The sequence below is a fragment of the Barbus barbus genome, assembly GCF_936440315.1.
Source record: "Barbus barbus genome assembly, chromosome: 5".
Taxonomy (NCBI): Eukaryota; Metazoa; Chordata; class Actinopteri; order Cypriniformes; family Cyprinidae; genus Barbus; species Barbus barbus.
The window spans coordinates 1,990,624-2,013,679 of NC_136733.1; the positions used below are offsets into that span (position 1 = coordinate 1,990,624).

General features: G+C 34.2%; 1 protein-coding gene across 1 annotated transcript; it reads left to right on the top strand.

Annotated features, from left to right (window-relative positions):
* Positions 1–5,634: 5,634 nt before the first annotated feature.
* On the top strand, positions 5,635–22,005 carry LOC306870493 (scavenger receptor cysteine-rich domain-containing group B protein; the record flags this gene model as incomplete). Its single annotated transcript, XM_079417805.1, has 10 exons — positions 5,635–5,752; positions 7,070–7,102; positions 10,211–10,537; positions 10,675–10,740; positions 13,091–13,405; positions 15,870–15,947; positions 16,204–16,275; positions 16,910–17,224; positions 18,612–18,713; positions 21,692–22,005. The coding sequence occupies 10 exons, from the start codon at positions 5,635–5,637 to the stop codon at positions 22,003–22,005; spliced, it is 1,740 nt and encodes a 579-aa protein (XP_079273931.1).
* Between the last annotated feature and the right edge of the window lie 1,051 nt (positions 22,006–23,056).

The window sequence follows — 23,056 nt, forward strand, 5'->3', positions numbered from 1 at the left end:
TTAAGTTCATTAGTTTATGTTAAAACTTTGAATTATAAAGGAGTGGAATGTTTTTTTAATGCAGTAAGTATAAAAAATCTTACATATTGGGCCTATTTTTTATTTTTTATTTTTTTTTTACACTAACATTTTGGCTGAAAGCCTTCTTCACTCCTATGAATTAAATAAATATCTTCAAAAAGACATTTATTTAGATTGCAGACCTCTGATTTGGTTTTGAAACCTTCATCAGCTGGGAGCATGCAGATTGCTTTAATTTTAATCGTGGTCTTTTTTTAGGCATAAAAATGTACAAAACATACAATTTTTAAATAGATTAAAATGTTTTATCTGGTATTAAACAAATTAATCTTAAATACACTATTTCTCCCATTTTAAATAACATCTTGGATTTTTAAAAATATATATATATTTAGGTAACTCGTAATGTTGTGGAACAGAGCCAGAAAATTACAATAACATTATACAATTAGTAAGTTGTCAATCTCTCACAACCTGTAGTATTTGGTCCATTAAGGCTTTGTGGTGTATGGATTGAAACTGCAATGGGTCGAAGGCTGGTTGGGGTAAAACACTTCACAAACACACATGGGCAGTAATGATTATGGAAGCTGTCCAAACTCTATATTTTGGCTGTGGCTGGATATTATTGATCCAGCAGAGGAGCAGGACAGTTCTGATGACCAGAACATTAAAGCCTGATAATAAAGATTCAAAATTTGGTTTTATATGCAAAACGTGAAAGCTAGGCAGTAATAATGCAAAAGCACACACCTGTAGAGCGCTTTGGATGAACCGCACCTTTCGTGAGCGCAAGCTGAAACCAGAGATGCTGGGATAGCTGTGAAGGGCCGGCTTTCAGTGTTGTCTTCTTTCCTCCTCCCTTTTCCTCTTCTTTCACACAAACCAGGCAGGACTAGGTGTCAGCGCATTAACATACAATGCTGTTGTCTTTTGTTTTTTTTACGTAATACGTACTGGAGCAGCCAGGTACTTATAGACTCACAAGGTTAGTGAGATGAAAGACCTCGTGGCTCTTCAGCTGGATACACTACGGGTTTTCTCTTTTCCCAGCCAAGGTTTAACTCTGCAAGCTAGAGATTCGTCCTGTGAGCTGCAAGCCATCTGAATATAAAGCACAGTGGACTTTTGTGAGAAAAATAGTCATTAAAAATTATATTTTCGTTGGGAAAAATATACTTTTCTCGTGTCTGTGAAGAAAACTGCTTTTCAACTAAGGTATGTTTATCATTCTCATTATGGGGCAGAATTTAAGCTCATTTACAATTAAAATCTTGTATTGCAATTTTGAAATGTTGACATTATTGCTTCTTAAAAAACAACTTTTCAAAATGTGCTTTATGCAAAAATAAAATATTATTTAAATTAAAAATAATATTTTTTAATTCTGTTATTGTAGGAAAAAGTTATTGAAATGATTGCTTCTTAAAATACAAGTTGCTTTATGCAAAATTATATATAAAATGAATGTATATATATATATATATAAATATATTATAATTATCTAATTATAATATATACATATATATCTCACAATTATATATATATATATATATATATATATATATATAATTTTAAATATATAATTAAATTATATATATTAAATCACACATATATTCAAGTTAATTCTCAAAAGTAGCTTCTTTTAAATGTCAATTATTTAGACTTAAGGTTAACCTGTTGCACCTGTTTCTTTAAAGTCTTAATTGAAAAGAAATGACATCAGAAACAAGAAAACAATCAAAGTTAATCTTTTGACTGTGAATTTGAATCAGCTTGAAGTCAAAAGCGAGATGACAGTTCTCTCTCGGTTTATCTTGGGGTATTTTCGCAAGCGCCTGGGATCTGTCAGCGTGAGAAGGAGAGAGAGGGAGGGCAAACACAGGCGACACAAAAGCCAACATTATTCCCTCGTGGATCCATGCTGCATCCAGCCATGAATGGAGTATTGAAAAACATAATATTGGTGACTAGATTCATTTTCAGGCCTTCACAACCGCACCATTTTGTCTGCAGGCTCGCGTTAGAAAGTTCTCAGCAGCTAATTGGCTGCACAATCTGAACGTCAGGGTTTTAGCTCTTCAAATGCAAGCAGATCAGAAAGTGCATGCGAATGGGATTTTATTCTTGGCCGGTGAGGAGGTGCTTTCTGTGGCTGTCGGATAGAGGTTTAGATTCAGATTATATTTTGGCTGCCTTATATGCTTGTTGCAAGGTTTCTGACTTTTGAGGCACCTGTATCAAATGAGATCTCTTACAATACAATTTTTCCCTTTGAGCATCCATTTATGCCAACTGCTGGCTGAAGCAATGCTATTTTGGTAGATACTTTTATAGTTTTTATTATTATTTTGAATTAGTCTGTTTTCATTTTAATATTTGTTAAAGCTTTATGTTGTGCTTTTGTCATTTTTATTATTTTTGTTTTTAAATAAATTATTTTTTATTTGACTTTGCAACTAGCTGAAATCCAACAATTTTTTAAATAAATATTTTTTTTTTTATGGGTTTAGTTGTAGTTTTAGTTACTTATAATAACCCTGGGCTGAAGCACATGTTGATCTGATGGTTAGTTCTCAGCAGTTTTATTTTAGCATCATTAAGATACTGATAGAGTTTTTATTAATATTTTGAATTAGATTTTATTTTTATATTTTCTGCTTTCATAATTTTAGTCAAAGTTTTAGTAATTTTGTTGTGTATTTTTTTTCCTTTTTTTAAATAAATTAAAAATAAACTAAATAAAAATAAAATCTTTATAAGAAACAATAAATATTTTTATGGTTTTAGTTACGATAACCCAGGCTCTCACAGGTATAACCAGGGCTAAACGCTTTCTGTCCCGTCTCCACGACCTGCCCCCCTTCCGCACCCGAGAGGCGCCCCAGTGGTGTCATCGGTGCCTGAGCGTTCAGGACGGTCCCAGTGACAGATTCGCAGGAAGCAGCGTTTAGCCACTGACGATGGCAACCACAGACAGCAGAAATGTCTTTTTGTGCGCCCGAGGCCCGGAATGTTCACTATCTGCGCCGCGGAATATCATATTCTCCCCCGGAGCCGAGATCCTGAGTCCAATCCCGCCATTTACACGCATTCCAGCGTAAGGTCAGGAGGGATTTGGGAAAAACAAAAAGAGAAAGAAATATTATGAACTTGAATATAGAATGTGTTGCGTTTATAAAACTGATAATGACAAACTTACTCTGAGATCCAAGGTTCGATTTCAATGTCATAAACAGGGCGAAATCACATGTAACCTCACAACAGCTGAATTCAGTTATAGATCTACAAAAATCACTTCGCAGCCTCAGAAAGCAATCCGTTAATTAGTGCAAAGGGTTCGAATCTTTAGATGGACTAGGTACTGGTAGAAAAACATCAATCAAATCTTAATAGAGTGCGTCTGTGTGTGTGTGTGCATGTTTATGTGGTTTATGAGGACACAAATGTGTATAATGACATGGGTATGACAGAGGTATTACAATATGAAGGTGGTTTATGAGGACACTGCCTATGTCCCCGTAATTCAAAAGGCTTAAAAAACATACTAAATGGTGTTTTTTTGAAAATCTAAAAATGCACAAAGTCTCCTGTGAGGGCTAAGTTTAGGTGTAGGGTTGGTGTAGGGCAATAGCACACACAGTTTGTTCAGAATAAAAACCATTACGCCTATGGAGAGTCCCCATAAACCACAAAAACCAACATGTGTGTGTGTGTGTGTGTGTGCGTGTGTGTGTGTATACACTCTTAAAAATATAGGTGCTTCACGATGCCATAGAAGAACCTTTTTGTCTAAATGGTTCCATAAAGAACCTTTAACATCTGAAGAACCTTTCAGTTTCACAAAAGGTTATTTGTGTTGGAAGAAGGTTCTTCAGATTATAAAAAGGTAAGAAAGAGATGGTTCTTTAAAGAACATTTGACTGAATGGTTCTTTGTGGAACCAAATATGGTTCTTCAATGGCATCGCTGTGAAGAACCTTTTAAGCACCTTTATTTTTAAGAGTGTAAATAGATGAAAAAATAAGTTGAAGTTTTAGTACTAAAATGAAAAAAGATTAAATTAAAACTGAAATAAAAATACATTTAAACTATTTAGAAATATTAAACATAATAATAATAATAATAATAATAATAATAATAATAATAGAAATGGCACATAAAATAAAAAATTGAAATTAAATTAAACAAAAACTGTCAGAAATGTCATGAAGGTCAGTGTTTTCAACCGTGAACAGGCATTCTCCTCTCTATATTAAAGTCAACATGAAATATTTGTAGTGCATTTAACATTTAATACAGCATATTTCTGAGTGAAATAGGATAAGAAAAAGTAGGCAGGACTGGATTACATTCATCAGAAATTGATTGGGACTTGAAAAGTGCTTGATTTACATATGTGACCCTGGAGCACAAAAGCAGTCTTAAGTCGCTGGGGTATATTTGTAGCAATAGCCAACAATACATTGTATGGGTCAAAATTATAGATTTTTCTTTTATGCCAAAAATCATTAGGATATTAAGTAAAGATCATGTTCCATGAAGATATTTTGTAAATTTCTTACTGCAAATATATCAAAACTTAATTTATGATTAGTAATATGCATCGCTAAGAACTTCATTTGGACAACTTTAAAGGCGATTTTCTCAATATTTAGATTTTTTTGCACCCTCAGATTGCAGATTTTGAAATAGTTGTATCTCGGCCAAATATTGTCCTATTATCCTAACAAACCATGCATCAATGGAAATTATGTATAAATCTAAATTTGGAAAAACTGACCCTTATGACTGGTTTTGTGGTCCAGGGTCACATATGTATTTGGCAGACGCTTTAATCCAAAGCAACTTACATTGCATTCAAGGTTTACATGGATATGTTCATGCTGCATATCCTAATAATCAAATGAATAACATGACCTTGCCATTGTGAGCATCATGCTTTACTGTTTGAACTACATGAATTAATGCCATTAGCCAAAAAATGCTTTGCATTGAAATTCTGTGCAGAAACTGTCCGTTCACAATAAGACTATGAATATGAATTAGGAAAGATTTCTTGTTGACTTTAAAGTCTGGTCTTCATGTCGTCTGTGTACTCATAATAGCTAGTGCTTTGAATGTGTTTATCTGGGTCTGTGAAAATGGGTCAAACTCGGACCTGCAATCAAGCTAAAAACATCTAACTTTCACATGCAAAAATACAAATGCATCACTCATTTACATATAGTCACATTTTACACCATCTCTGGAGCATAAAAACCTCTCTGGACAGATTATTAGCAGCAGGTCACACAACCGATCGGTCTGCTCTCGTGTATCAATACATGTCTGTCCAGAACGGCCTGTGGCCTGCAGGCTGAGCATTTGTTGTTGTTGATGTTGTGAGTGCATGTGTGTTTTTATATAATGTACTTTGAGGAGAAGCTGTCCAATCACTGACCAGCAGACTCAGTAGTAGCCTAGTTACTGTAATAACCTCGTTGTGTGGTGTCAGTGAGAAGAAGCAGCAGTAAAATCAAACTGCACGCAGATAAACTGATCTTGAGAAGTTAAAGCACTCACTGAAGGTGTCTGTATGTGCTTCAGGCATCCAGCTGGATCTATTCTGCCATGAACAGTCAGCGTGTGTCAGACGGTCTGCGCAGATGCTGGAAGTCTGCTGCCTGGATCCTCACCTGCCTGCTGGCATCATTCTTACTGATCGCCGTCACCAGCTTCCTTCCAAGCGGTGAGTCAGAGCTTTACTGATACAAGAAAGATTGTACACTAGCGGTCAAACATTTGGAGTGATTTAGAGTATATCTTTGATCTTCTGCTCACCAAGGCTGCATTTATTTGACCAAATATACAGTAAAAACAGTAACACTGTGAAAAAGAATCCTTATTCATCGAGGATTAATCAAAAGTGACAAAAACATTTTGTTACAAAATGTTACAAAAGATTTGTATTTCAAAGAAATGCTGTTCTTTTGAACTTTCTATTCAGAATCATGAAAAATAAAATTTATCACAGTTTCCACAAAAATATTAATCAGCACAACTGCTTTCAACATTGATAATAATCAGAAATGTTTGTTGAGCAGTAAATCAGTATATTAGAATGATTTCTGAAGATCATGTGACCCTGAAGACTGGAGTAATGATGCTGAAAATACAGCTTTAATCACAGAAATAAATTACATTCTGAAATGTATTACATTGGAAAACAATTATTTGAAATTGTAATAATATTTCAAAGTATTACTGTTTTTTGGTCAAATAAATGCAGCCTCGTTGAGCAGAAGATCAAAGATATTTTAGATTCAAAAATATAAAAAAATATTTATTCCAAAGTTTTAACTGGTAATGTATGATTATATATTAGCAGTTTGTATGAAACACTCCATATAAAACTATATAAAATTGCATTTTGCTAATAGTATAATATAATATAATATGCATGCAGGTTTTATGTCCTCATACAGAGAAACTGTACTGAATATTTGCATTACTAAACTTTGATGCATAATTCAGCCACGATCATTAATGAACCTCACATCAAGTGTCTTGTAACTTTATTAAGTGTTAAAAAAAAAAAAAAAAAATTCTGTAAATCCCTTAGAGTAAAGAGTGGACTCAACCACTCAGAACAATCTAGAACTGAATTGAACCAGCAACCTTTAGTTACCAAGATTAAGGTTTAACCACCACACCACACCAGAACGTATTAAATCAACAGCCTCCAGGCTTAATGGATCCTGGTGGGACAAAACGATCGGAGTAATTCATCAGGATGTAAAGCCTACAGCGGGAAATACCCTGTAAAAAGACCGCTGAACTTAATGAGGACATGGACATCTGAGAAGATGAGTATGTGTTTCAGAGCATTATGGGTGGTTTCCTCTATTGTACACTCCCAGCAGATCAATGATTTTCAATGGATCTAACATGATCGCCAGTGACGCAAACACCAACAAAGATGGGAGATAATGTGTGTACAGTATGTGTCATATTTAAGTTATTTGATGATGATGTTTATAATTGTTTTGATCTTTTCTTTGTGCAGAAGATATCAAACTCCAACGAAGATCAGATTCCAGTAAGTATCATTTGAAACTAAACCTTTGCATTTCCTGTGACTTTTCATAAGCAACATCCTAGAAACCACACAAAACGCCATAGCAACCGCATAACAACATTCTAAAAACAACTCCGAACACCATAGCAACCATGAAGCAACATTCTAAATAACTTGCAACATTGTAGCGGCATTTTGAAAATGTACAATGTAAAAACTGGAAACCTGTTTCTGCAATTCAGACTTTGCTTCTCACAGTTCTGAGTTTATATCTTGCAATTCAGATTTTTCCCTCGCAAGTCTGAATTATGAGATATACACTTGTGAGATAAAAAGTCACAATTACCTTTTTTTTTATTCCACAGAAATGGGTTTCCATAGTCACAAATAGCACAACAAAAAAATAAAAATATTTCTCAAAGTTGTAACTGTTGACATCAAATATTTCAGTTTTTCTAAGTTACATGCTCTTCTTGTAATTAATCCTGAAATTGACCAATTTCGAACTGAAAATTATTTCTACACCAAGTTTTTTCCAACTGCATGCTTTATATGAATACTAAAGTGCACGTGTGAATTAACCCACACGTCTGAAGCGCTATATATAGAGCAACTAACATTTCAGTGACATACACATTAATAAGGAGGAGGAGAAGCCTGTGAATTGACCTAAATGGGATGTGATGGAAAAAAGACTCTTTTCTGCTGTCTTTGTCAGGCGCTGAAATCAAACACCATCGATTCACAGTTTGATACAAAAGCTTGTATAGACACTAGCATTAGCCGTCTCAATACTGCTACAAAACACAGGACAAACAGACCCCAGAGAAAGTGTGTCTGAGGAGGGACGGGGAGGTCAGCGCTTTGTGAGAAACACCAGAACGTTCTGAACAAACACAAAGTCTAGCAAAGTGTCATAAACTGTTGATTTACAAATATATTTGGATTGGAACTATATGTTATTCATTACATACATACAGTACATACACTATTCTGACAGAGGCACTGGAGTTGATTAGTCACAGAGAAAAAAATGCACTCAAATATATGTCTTATTAATTTATTTTTCATTTCGTTTCTCAAAAGTTTGTATTCAGTAAGAGTTTTTAATGTTTTTGAAAGAATACTCTTAGGCTCACCAAGGCTGCATTCATTTATTTGATCAAAAAACGGTAAAAAAAAAAAAAAAAGTGTCTTAATAATGATAATTTTTGTTCATATTTTTATTTCATATTTCTAAAATAGTTGACTCATTAATGTGTCTCAGAGGTCTAGACTGGTAACAAATAGAATTACTGATAATTTGAGATTCAATATCCACCGTCTTATCAGCTGAATCTGATCAGATTCACCGCACATATCTCAGTATCCAATCTTGCATTATGAGAGGCGTGTGATTTTCTTCTATTTGTTTGTTCTGCAGTGAGTCTGTATCACAGCCCGAGCTGAATTCACAGTCTTCCTGTTTCACCAGTCTAAAATTACAGGAAAATAGATGTAGTAGATATAGAGGGCTGCAGCTCTGGAGGGCCAAGAACCTCCTTTCAACAAATAATTTACCACAATCGTTGTTTGCTCTCTCTCTCTCTCTCTGACTTTCTCTCCTGTTTTTTTTTCCCCATCACAGCCAACACCACAAATGCCTCAGCGACAGCATGGTCTCAAGGTGAACGTCTTCGCAATTCACTTTCTCACCCTTTCTTGCGCCTTTATACAGGAACACACCCTTTTAAGAAACGGTACGCTTGCCATCGCCCATTGGCAGGATCACGGCAGGACCGGATCATAATTGCCTCTAAGGCACAGGAAAAAAGACAGGTCACTTCCTCTCGCTCAATTTACACAATCCCTTCCCCACCGCTATGCTCTCGCTCTCCTTTTGGAGTCATATGTCATATTTAGACTTATTATTGTGCGTTAAGTTGAAGGGGATTAGAGACATTCTTACAGGCTTCATTATGTCATTATATTTGAGCCGTGCAGCTCTGCGTTTCAACTTGTGCTATTCAGAAACCTGCAGTTTTCACGTGCACTTCATGATGAACACCAGCAAAAAAGGACCAAAAAGTCATAAAAGATTATTTATTTTGGAATAATTCACTTTTTTGGGACATGCACCATGTTTTTTTTTTTTAGATACCGTGGTAATATATAATGGCATTACAATGGGATTCTTGTAAATTCATGCAAATATAAATATGATATAAATATATTGCACTATGCAATTTTTTTTGGATTCTCTAAAGTACATCGGTGCATCATATGTTTACCATGTCCATGTAAACCATAAAAATGTTCTATTAATCGTAAACTTGGTTAAGGTGTAAAATTAGTTCCTAAAGTCTAAGAGCACACAAAAAAACATACCAGAGTTATAATGGTTAACTTACAACTAAAACCATTACTTCTGTTACTTGAGATATAAGATATCAAAATAAACTTATTTTATTTCAGCTAGTTTCCAATGCAACATTTCACATTTTCATGAATTTAAAAAAAGAGAGACAAAAACACAATTAAATCATGAAAAATTAAAAGGAAAATGGAAAATATGAAAATATAATTAAAAGCTCATTCAAAATTTGAATAAAAACTACAATAGTATTTCAGTGACACTAAAATAATACTGTATGTTTTTCTAATTATCAGGGCTATTATAGTTAACTAATACCATAAATAATATACTGATTAAAGCTGAAATAAAAAATGTAAAATTAAATTTATTTTATTTCAGATAGTTGCCAAGACAAAATTTCTCATTTTTATTTAATTGAACTTGATGAACTAAAAAAAAAAAAAAAGAAAAAAAAACCTATATAGACATGTTTGTCTAAAAAGTAAAAAACACACAAAAAATACTTAAACTTTAACTAAGATGAAAACAGAAAATATAAAAATAAGAGCTAATTAGAACTATTAATAAAACCTATAAAAGTATCTCAATTATACTAAAATAACACTGAAACATACATTACCAGGGTAATTATATTTAATTAAAACAAAGCATAAAAAATACTGATTAAAACTGAATGTTTAAAAAAATGACTAAAATGAAAATGGAAAATATTAAAGAAATTTAAAGCATTAATGAAAACTATAATAGCTTCTGGGTAATACTAAACACGTAATGATCTGGTGCTCCTGGTCCTCCAGTGCGGCTGATGAACGGCAGGAGCCACTGCGAGGGGCGTGTGGAGGTGCTTCATAACGGGACGTGGGGGACGGTGTGCGACGACGACTGGGACATGGTGGACTCTAACGTGGTTTGCCGGCAGCTGGACTGCGGCGTGGCCGTGGCCGTGGGGAGCAGCTCCAAGTTCGGCCAGGGCTCCGGGCCCATCCTGCTGGACAACGTGGACTGTAAAGGAGGAGAGATGGACCTGAGTCAGTGCAGGAATCAGGGATGGGGCGTCCACAACTGCTACCACTATGAAGATGTGGCCGTCACCTGTAAAGGTATGTGGAGTGAGCCAAGGAAAACAGCTGCTGTCATCAAACAAACTTCTTTTGTTATAGTGTATTAAAGCATGAGGTCAACTATATTCATTTAAAGATTCATTTATGTGAGATCATTAAATTTTCATTTCTCACAGGCAATAATGTGGTGGAACCTCGAGGCCTGGAGCCCACCACACCGTCCCGTCTCATCTCTGCTTTAAGTGAGTTGCACAGTTTATTCTGCCTTTTTTAAACTCAACTTGAAGTTCATTTCGGTGTTTTATTTAAACATATTTCGTGAAATGTCAATATCAACAAACTAATTGGATTAAACAAGATGCAACATTTTAGAGAGACAAAAACACAGAATTCATCTGATACTTATGTTGTTTGTCCTGTTGATTTCCCTCCAAAATGATGTCACTTCCTGGAGGAGGAGGAGGATGTCATTCTAAGGAACTTGTATTTTGGGATTTTACAACAGACTGAAAGAATGGAAAGTTATATTAAGGACATCTGATAATGAATTAAAACAATGTTTAATTGGCACATTTCGATTAGAATAAGGATAACCAAAAATTTGTGTCTTCACTCTTATATCTACTTCATTGTGATATTTTGATTAAAACTAAAATAATCTGATTTCCATCTTTGAATGTGAATATTTTTTAAGATTGTATTTACTATGTAAATAATATATTTTACATAATTTAGTAATGTTAGTAATTTCATAAATAAATTAAATGCATTTTAATATTTTATTTAATATATTAAGACATGCATGACGTACTGCCAATTTTAGGGCCTTTTTGTACATATTTTAATTTATGTGACACAAAAGTCCTCATTATTTGTTATTTTAAATTTAAATGAGTTTTTATTTATATTTTTTTTCACATTACTTTTCATTGTGTTTTTGTAATTCTTATAATAAAAAAATGCTTATATAGATTTAGTTATTGTTTTTCTAAATATAGCTATATAGAATTAGTTTTTTTGCTCTAGTTATTTTAGTATTTTATTTAATTTCAGTTCAACTTCTATTTTATAACATAAATTGCGTTTTTTTTTTAGTTATGGTTTTATTTTTTGCTTTAGTTTTGGTTACCTGTAATTACTCTGATTATAGTTATAATTTATCCCATATGAAAAGCACAGCGATGAACTAAAGATCATAGCAGAACTCTTTTTGAGGGATCATGTTCATCCTGTCCTGTTTCAGTCAGGAGAAGTGGCTGCCCATATCTAGTTCAGAGGTTATGACATCTAAAAACAGTAACAAAGCCTTATGGGAATTGAATGGCATTTTCGTAGTATGGAATCACCGCTGAGGCTTTGTTCCTCTGGCAATACGAGAATGGCTTTTCAGTCCATGTGGTGGCATCACTCAATAAAACAATACAAGGCACATCAGTGTGTATTTGCTTGAAACCGTAGCCCTCCGTTAGCTTCATATTCAATGGCAAACTATGCTCAGCAGAATAATATTACCGAGAATCTGGCCCACACCCTAGGCAAAACTATATGATTTCTAGGAGCAAAGTGTAGATAATTCTGGACTAGTGTTTCTGTTGGACAAACAACAGGCGTTTTGTGATGATTTCATAATGTTTCTGAAAAAATAGCATTGCATAATAGATAACAGCAAAGTGAATACATGAATTTATAAGACTTCTAAATGATCAAGAATGCCTTTTGTTGTCAGATTTCTTCTTCTTTATCCAGTCAAAGCTCTTTTAGTGTAATTGTAGAAATGTCCAGCTTCAGCTGCTGCTTCAGTATCTTTCTGCTGTCAAATCTTGACTGATTTTGATCAAGTAAACATCAGAATAACTGCAGTCATATTTCCAGATGAACACTTACTGGACTGAAGCAGCTCGGCTTTATTTGATTCTCCATCAATCATTTTTTTAGAAAAATCAGTGCGTCTCAAATCTGATTTATTTCTGTTTATTTCTTCATCTCTCAATCAGCATTGGATTGCATTGCATTATATGTTTGGATCAAAATCAGCATCTGAAGCTAATTCATATTTTATTTCAGTTTGAATCTCTGAATAAAATTGAGCTGTTTTTTTTCTTCCATATTCTCCCTATATCAGACTATATGAGCCATAAAAAGCTGATGTATCAAATATGATACTCAGCAAAAAAAAAAAAAAAAGTTTTCTATTATATTACAATAAACTGATTATTATTTCGTATGTTGGGCTTTAAAGGGTTAACCATTTGAGGCATGAATTCTTACTTCAAAACAAGAATATAACCATTCTCAATATTTTTGTTTCCCAAAATGTTGTATTTTGAGAGTAACACATCTATCCTGCATTAGAAAGCAATACTAATAGAAAAGCAATAGTGCATTGCCACAGATGAGAAATGCTAAAATAAATCATCAAAATTAAAATTAATAAAATAATATAATATAAAATATAATATATTAAACATTAAATATATACAGTAAATATATTTATAGAGTAAATATTATAGAAATTAGATTTTGATGATCTGTCTACTCTCATATCTGCCTGTCATCATTCCTAAAACCACATCTGACCGTCCTGTGCTGCAGGAGACGGAGCGGTGCGTTTGGTGGGGACAGGGGACCGCTGTCAGGGCCGGGTGGAGATCTACTATCAGGGCAGCTGGGGAACAGTGTGCGATGATGACTGGAGCATGGCGGACGCCACAGTCGTGTGTCAACAGATCGGCTGCGGACTGGCTGTCGGCGCACCTTCAAACGCTTACTTCGGCTACGGCACGGGACGGATTTTGATGGATAACGTGAATTGTAACGGACAGGAGGGCAGCCTGGCCAGCTGTTACAGCCTCGGCTGGGGAGTTCATAACTGCGGCCATCATGAGGACGCCGGTGTCATCTGCTCAGGTGCATTTACTTCTCCTCTTTCACAAAGCAGAAGTCAGCTATTTTCTCTGAATCTCCAAGACTTCTGATTCATTAATCACTATAGGTAAATAACTACAAGAATAACTAAAGAATATTACTTGTGCTACAAACCAGTGTGTTTATGAGTAAAATAGTATGAAAACCAGTTTGCAAACAGCATAAATGACTGAAACTCACAAAACTTGCACATAAAATCCACATTTTCTGTTGAAATAAGCCATATTCAGATGAACTACTGTATTAAGTGGGGTCCAACAGAAATGCTTATATTTATCAATCTTTTCATAATTTTTTACAATTTAGCCATTTTCATAATTTTTCCATTATATTTGCAATTTTATTTAGCATTTTTTATGAGATGGTGATTTTATTTGCCATTTTTTCATAATTATTTGCATAATTATTTGCATAATTATTTGCATAATTATTTTCTTTTTGCAATTTTATTTTGCAATTTTTTATAATTATATTTTATAGTTTTTTATAATATATCCCATAATTATATGATCATCATAATCACTTGAATTATTGCAATATATATAAAGTAAAAAAATATATATAAATAAAAAAAAAAAAAAAAAAAATATATATATATATATATATATATAAATCATTTTTGTTGTTGTTGTTGTTTACATTTACATTTATTAATTTAGCAGATGCTTTTTATGTGAAACTTTATTTTTACATAAAAAACAACAACTGATTTTCTTTATTTGTTAACAACTGTTTATTGACCTTCACTCTGTGGAACAGTAGTACAAAGCAAAAATCAGCTGTACAAATTTAAAACCCACCCCAACCCATCCCACCCCTTGGTAGACTTAAAAAAATATAAATGAATAAAATAACATAAATAATAATAATAATAATAATAAACACATTAATTAATATTAATAGATAAAAAAATAACAATAAAATTATTTTTACAAAGATTTTAGAAAAGAAGACACCACATTAAAAGCTGAATGCCATGAATTTACAGTTTTCACGTTAGATCCATGTATATGAGAAGTAGAGAGTTTCATCGAGATAATGTCCAACAAATACACCGTCCAGGTTCATCTGTCCATTGTGTCAGGATTCTAACGCTTGACCAGCTATTTTTTTGCTGCTGTGAGAGCAGCTAACAGTAAAGATCTTTGTTGGACGGACAAGGTGAAGTCCCAAAAGTCATTCATGAAAAATTGGCGCGGAGTCAAACATATCTCAGTACCCAACAAATACGATAGGTCCTGTGAGAGCTGAGTCCAAAAAGGTGAGAGAGAGGGGCACTCCCAAAAAAAATGCAAAAACGTGCCTAAAACTCCTTGAGAACAGAGATTACACTCAGGAGAAGACGACAGATTCATATAAAAACTTTTCATTGGAGTTTCATTATGGATTATGACTATGATACGTAATTCTCTCATTGTTACTTCGATACCTGTTCCGGTGACTACTTCATGTGATGAACTGATTGCTTAAATGTGTGTGTTTGTAAATTGACACCCTGATGAAGTCGAGTTAGCCACAACCCGTCAGGGAACAAATGTGTTGTTTTTCAATTCTAAAGCCATGTGAATAAAGGCTTTTTCATTTTTTCACACTACTCGAGTGCCTTGGATTCATGAGTTTTTTGATGATACGAAAGAATCCCGCATCCAAAGAGCACCGATTAATGGATTTTTTACACCCTAGCAGCACTTTTTGCATAACTGTGAATATATGATGAGTATTCTGTATATTTATGGGAGAAATAGTTTCAGATTGTCGGACCACTTGAGCTAAGGGTTCCAAGGATAGGGCAAATAACAGAGGAGACAGCAGGCAACCCTGACGAGTACCTCGATGTATAAAGAATGGGTTAGAGCGAGCAGTGGCTGCTGGATTGGCATACAGATCTTTTATCATATTTATGAAACTCGATCCCAGAACAAGATGCTGAAGAACCGCCCATAAATAGTTCCATTCTAGCTGATCGAAAGCTTCCATCGCATCTAGAGATAATACTGAGCAAGGAGAGGACAAACTATTCTTTGAATTAATAATATGATATAACCTGCGTAAGTTATCCGAAGCTGAGCGAGATTTAATGAATCCTGTTCGGTCATGATGAACTAGCCTATTCATAAATTTCTCTAGACGACGAGATAGTACTTTAGCATATCATTTAACATCAGTCCCCATCAAAGAAAGTGGGCGGTAACTAGAACAGGAAGTCGGATCTTTATCTTTTTTTAACAAGAGAGAAATAACAGCTATATTTATAGATGGGTGAAATGAGCCTTGAGTAACTGAAAAATGTATCATATCTAACATGAGGGGGCCTAAATCCGACCAAAAAGTACAACAACTGATTTTCAATGTGATCTTTCAGAGCTGACTGTATGTGCATATTCTGTAATGCTGTATTTCGTTTGACTGCAGCTCTACCTCTCTCTGTCTCTCTCATATATTTCAGGTGCCAGTTCCACCATGGTCCCAGTTATCAACACAGAGACTATAGGCAGAGATTTCCCCGTTCCTGAAAGCACAGCAGGTATAAACACCGTCTATACAGTACACAGGGCCTGTAACTTCACCTGCTATTTTCAATAATGCACGGTTGAATTAATAGCCAATTCATTGTTATTAACTGCTGTGCCTGACCATCTGTCACACACTGACTGCTAACAGGACCGTCCTGCAGAACCCTCTTCAAGCACCAGCAGATGGCGTCTTTTCAAAACATCACTGAGCACACTTAATTTGTCTGTTCCTCCTTCTTTCCTGACACTTTTCTCTGTTTTCTTTAGTGACAGAAATGCCAGTGCCAGCACAACCTGAAACAGTAACCACGGTGATCACTACAGCCTCAACAACGAAAGGTAGTAAGACACATAAGACACATATCCATCTATCCATCCATCCATAAATAAATGATTATGTATTTATGTATTTAAAAAGGTAGACAGCAAAATCTAAATTACACATTTATTTATGCATTTAAATGGATAGATAGCAAAAATCTACTTATCTTCCTATACATAATTACATTAAATACATAATTACATTAAATTACGTTTCATAAAATACATTAAATACATATTTAATTAGATCATCCATCCAGATATTTATTTTATTATTTTATCATAATTATTTGATTTACTTATGTATTTAGATGGATAGATTAAATTGATCAGTACAGACATTTATAATGTTGCAAAGGAGTTCTATTTCATAAAAACACTGTTCTTTTGAACTTTTTCATCTGTTAATCTTGAAAAATAAAATGTATCAGATTTTCCACAAAAATATGAAGCAGCACAACTGTTTTCAACATTGACAATAATCAGAAATGCTTCTTGAGCAGCAAATAATATTTCACAATACTGCAGTTTAAGTTCAAATAAATTCAGCCTTGATGAGCAGAAGAGTCTCTTTCAAAAATATTTGAAAGATCTTACCAACCTGAAGCGTTTGAACAGTAGTGTATGCTGTCATCCTCCATGCCTCTTTCAGAGAAGCCGGGCATCCGTTTGGTGAATGGTCTCAACAGCTGTCAGGGCCGAGTGGAAATCCTTTACTTCACCATCTGGGGAACGGTGTGTGATGATGACTGGGATATGGACAACGCTCAGGTGGTCTGCAGACAGATGGGGTGCGGGCCGCCTATCGCAGCCAAACCTCTGGCTTACTTCGGCTATGGTTCCGGACCCATACTGCTGGATAACGTGGACTGCAGAGGCAGTGAGCAAAAGCTGTCCGACTGCTTCAATCTGGGCTGGGGACAGCATAACTGCGGCCATTACGAAGACGCTGGAGTCATCTGTGCACGTAAGAGAAATATGACACACATTACAGTCTCACAGAATGATCACATAGCAAAGAATAGTTTTGAAAAGCCATGCATTTTAGTACAATGTGCATACTTATTTAAATGTACTCATAGATATGTAGACAAAAACATTATTCCAATAATTCATATTAAATTAGTTCATACAAAATGTTCAGGTCACATTTCAGCCCAAAAACATTTACTTTTAGGCAAAAATACACATACAACTATTTGTTTATCAGGTTAAATACAGCATAATTTCTAACAATATAAGTCTTTTATGTCACTTTTTATCAATTTAACACATCCTTGCTGAACAAAAGCATGAATTTATTTAAAAAAAAAAAAAAGAAAGAAAACAATGCATTGACCAAACCTTTTGAATGGTAGTGTGTAGTGTATATATATTTTTTTTACAAAAGTTTTATATTTCTATTTATAAATAAATGCTGTTCTTTTTCACTTTTTATTCATCAAAGTGTCCTGAAAAAGGTATCAGACGTTACAAAAAAAAAAAAAAAAATGTTGAGCAATGTTTTCAACATTGATAATAAATCAACATATTAAAATTATTTCTGAAGGATCAAGTGAAAAGTTTGGAATAATGATGCTGAAAATTCAGCTTTGTGTCAAAGGAATAAATTATATTTTAATATTAAAATAGAAAACCATTATTTTAATAATGTGTGCTGTCAGTACTTCATTCATGAAATTCACCCAGTCATTCACAACACCAGCATTTATTCACTATGAAAGAACACACACACACACACACACACACAATCCTCACAGCAACACAATGTTCTACTGGACTAAGTCAAGTCTCCAGGGCAGTTTTTCCTCTGGCACGCTTCCTCTTTTACACACACACACGCACACACACACACACACACACGTCCGTCATTCACTGTTCCTTCTTCAATAAGCAATACTCTCAAACACACACAAACTCACATCCATTACATTTACTTGGCCGCTGTCTCTTTTCGAAATCCCCTCGACCAACTGATTCAAGATCAGCATTTGTAATTTGCAACAACTTTGTCATCCTCTGTACGCCAGTCGCTGTGTCTACATGAAAAATAAAGAGGCCCGTCAGAGCAAATCATCATCAGCACAGACCCGCAGGGGAAGCCGTCCTCCACACAGACCACATGCATCCACTAACGCATAAATATATGCATGCATGCGTCTAATAGATGAGCATTTAAGAGAAGAGGGAAAGACTAAAATAAACACCAGATAAAGGAATGAAAGTAACAACTCTTAGACCACCTCATGAATGAGAAGCACAGCTTAATGTGTATAAAAGTGTATGTTCAGTTACAGTAAATGAAAGATAATCAAAAGAAGTTTCTAACTAAATGTGTGTTTCCATTCTTTCAGCACCTAGGGAGTTTGATGTAGTTGGAAGAGACTTTGGCATCGGGATCACAGAGAAACCTCTGACAACTACAAGAGCAACTACAACCACAACACCAGCGGACGGTAAGAACGTCACACTCCAGTCTTAACGTCCTTAAAGACATTGCAGAAACATGCGTTGTGTTCATTTTTGAGCGAACTATCCCTTTACAATGATCTGCCAAGTTGCAAGCTTAATTTAAAGGGAAAACAAGTTTTCATACCTCACTGACAGATGTTTGTTCCTGTTGACTCACTTCAGTCTCTTAGAAAACAAGTCTTCATATGTTCATCTGAAATAAATGTGTCTTGATTTAAGGATATGCAGACATTTGTACTGGAAAGCAAAACAAAAATACTGATGTTTTTTGCATGCCACATTTTATGCCATGACTTCGTTTTTAAGACTTCATGCTCAAAGTTAACACAAACCCTGTATATAATTAAACAAAGTAAAAAAAAGAAAAAAAGTTCAGAATATATAGTTATATATATTTTTTAAATATTTTTGTCATCACTTTTTTTTTAAATGTACAGTTTTTCATAAAGTATTGGACAGAAACAGCAACATTTTTGCCAGTGTATATAGAAATAAAGAACGCTATGAATCTATTATATATTCTAGAGGCTGCAAAAAAAGATTAATCGTGATTAATCGCATTCAAAATAAAAGTTTGTTTCATGCTATAGGTGTGTACACCGTGTATATTTATTATGTATATAAGTACACAAACATACATGTATATATTAATGATATATATAAAATATTTATATTTATATATAATATAAATTATATACAAGTATAAATACTGTATATATACATACAAATTCTAGGCCATACATGGGTCCTGGATCGGTGAACAATATCCAGAGGGCTTGAGAAGAGGGGTAGTTTGATAACCTGAGCAATAATCCAAACGAGGTAAACAGAGTCCGAAACGGTGAGACAAGGGTAAATCCACGATACAAGGGCGGGAAGCAGGATACGAGACTATAAACAAAATAAACTAAACTTAGACTTAGACTTAGACTTAGACTTAGACTTAGACTTAGACTTAGACTTAGACTTAGACTTAGACTTAGAGAACACAGAATGGCTCGGTAAGGCAGCTAACACTTGGAGAGTGCTATACGCAGAACAATACACAGCGATCTGTGAAAAGAAGTCCATGGTTTATAAAAGGTGTGTGATTGTGAGATGGTTCTCAGGTGTGAGCGTGTGATTGAGACAGCTGTGTGTACTTGTGTGCAATGAATGCTGGGAAATGCAGTCCAGGGCAATATATGACAGTCTGTGTGGTGTGAGAGCCAATATGATGGAGAGGCGACCTCTTGTGGCAGTTGGACAAAAGACCACGAACCGAATTTGTGACAATATGTGTATTTCTATATACATAATAAATATACACAGCACACACACATAGTATGTAAACAAACTTTTTTTGAATGCGATTAATCAAGATTAATTGTTTTGCAGCCCCATTCTTAATATACATATATATATATACAGGGCTCGCAAAATTTCGAAATCCCAGGTAGCCCTTCGGGCAGGTTCTCTTCAGATTTTGGTAGCCCGAAAATTAATTTAACTAGCCCAAATAAAATAAAGACCATAAATGTCAATCAAAAACATTTTCAATACATCTTGCCGCTGTCGCCTCTGGCTTGCTTAGTTGGGGACGCTTCATTTCCAGCGATATCGTCGACCTCATTGCAAAGACACTATTTAAACTTATTGACACATTATTTTCCTTTTTTTTTTTGATATTGTGCAGTTGCTTTGACACAATTTGCATTGTAAAAAGCGCTATATAAATAAAGGTGACTTGACTCAATACACAAATATCAACGAATATCAAGGAAATAGTTTTATTTTACTATTTACAAGGTATTTGCAGAATTCTTAATTTAAGGCAATTTGAAAAATTATTTCTTATATCATTTAACGTATTTAAAACTGTCTAAGGCCTTAAAAACTCTTCAGTTTAGTTGTATCAAATTTAAGGACCCGTGGCAGCAATGTTCCCTCTAATTTGTTTCTTGCTGAGCAATAAATATATAAAAAATACTGAATATTATTTCACAAAATAATATTGCAATTTAAAATATTTGTTTTTCTATTTTAATATACTTTAAAATTTAATTAATTTTCAAAGTCACATGATCCTTTAGAAGTCATTCTAATATGCTGATTTTTAATCAATGTTGGAAACAGTTGTACTGCTTTTTTATTTTATTTTATTTTTTATACTCTATTTTTTGGGTCCTGTGATATTTAAAAAAATCAAAAGTTAAAAAGAACAGTGTTTAGTCAAAATAGAGATTTTGTGTTACAATATAAACTATTCAAAAGTTTGGGGTCAGAAATGTTTTTCTTTCTTTTTTAAAGATACTTTAAAAAATTTTATTAGTTAATGTTATTAGTTATAATAGAAGTCTGGATCTTTCAAGAAAAAAATGAGAAATAATCCAATTTTCCCTTTGAATTAATTTTATTTTTCTGACCCCACTGGCAGATTTTTAAGCGTATTAAGATTTTTCATAAAACAAGACTGATTTATGAATGTTTAGATATTTGTACAGGAAAACAAGGCAAAAATATAATAGGGTTTGTGGAAAATAATAAAAGGCATGCTTAAATGCACACTTCTACAAAACTACAAATGTTTCACCTTTGACCATCTGTTTTCTACATACAATGATTTAGGACACACTATTTCTAATCTCACTTACACAATTAAAAATTAAGGTGCTTAAAAATTTCTTCACAGCGATGCAATAGAAGAACCATATTTGGTTCCACAAAGAACCATTCAGTCAAAGGTTCTTTAAAGAACCATCTCTTCCTTACCTTTTCATAATCTGAAGAACCTTCTTTCAGCACAAAGAACCTTTTGTAAAACAGAAAGGTTCTTCAGATGTTAAAGGTTCTTTATGGAACCATTTAGACATAAAGGTTCTTCTATGGCATCGTGAAGCACCTATATTTTTAAGAGTGTATTGTTTAGGATGAGTAGTGTTTGAATCGGCACACAGCTTATGCCTTTCTTTCTCTTCTCAAGGTACCATCAGACTCATTGGGGGCCTGAACCGCTGCGAGGGCCGTGTGGAGATATTCCTGAGAGGAGAATGGGGAACCGTGTGTGATGACGCTTGGGATCTTGCGGATGCAAAGGTGGTGTGCAGGCAGATAGGCTGCGGGCTGCCTAAAGCCGCCCAGGTGATGGCCCACTTCGGTCCCGGCCATGGCACAATCCAGATGGACAATCTGAAGTGCACAGGCACAGAAGCTGCTCTCACACAGTGCTCTCACATAGCGTGGAACATCCACAACTGTGACCATTCAGAGGATGCAGGCGTCACATGTGGACTCTAATGACTCCACCCACCGCAGGCCACGCCCACAACAAGCCACACCCACCACCCAGGTCCAGTGAATGCAGTGGGGGTGAAAGAGGTTCCAGGACTTGTATAAATGTTGTACATAACACCTCACGCCAACCCTGACAAGGAGATTTTAAAAATTAAATAGTTATTGGGTGTGAAACAAGAAAAAATAAATTATGCTAATACTGTTATATAGATAACTGTAATAAATATTATGAATGAATGCACTTTATAAACTATAAGAATGTGTACACATAGGTGAATAAATACGCTGAAAATATTTTAAACTATTGATATACAGTGGAAACCAAAGTTTTAGACTCTTTTTAGCCCGTCATTTTAATTGCAAGCACCAAATTTATTATGCCATAAAAAAACGTATGTACTGTACATCTAGTACTTTTCAGATTATAAAAAAGTTTGATTCTACTGGATCTGTTTCCTGAATGCTAAAAGTAAAACATAAAATATTTTAAATATTTGAAGACTGTTGTGCTGCATATCTTAAAAGTTAAGAGTGTAGATCTTTACATTTTGTTGAATGAAAAATAGCCTTCATTATTCAGTCTGAAAAAAATAATAATAATAATTTGGCTTTAGAAAAAAATGTTCTTAGGTCCATTTTGACTGGGAAAAATAATGGCTTTAATGCAAAAAATGGTTTTCATATACTTCTGTTCTTCTGTTGTCTATTTTTGTCATTTTTTGAGTAGAATAGAGAACAGAATAAAAATTAATGGGATAAAAGGAATATTGCATTTCCATTGAGGAAACTAAACCATGTCATTGGCCTAATTGCATAACCTCTTAGTGTATTAAGTGGTTATTTTATGAGCTAGGAAAGAAATTTGGGGCAAAAATGATGTTAAGATATTTTATATATAATATACGATTAAACATTTGATATCCTAAATTAAAAAAAAAAAAAAGTAAAAAGTAAAGAAAAGGAAGACAATTGATCAAATGTTTTTGATGTAACTTTTTTTTACTGTACAGACTTTCCTAAAATATTGGGGTGAAACGTAAATTTTTTTGTCAAC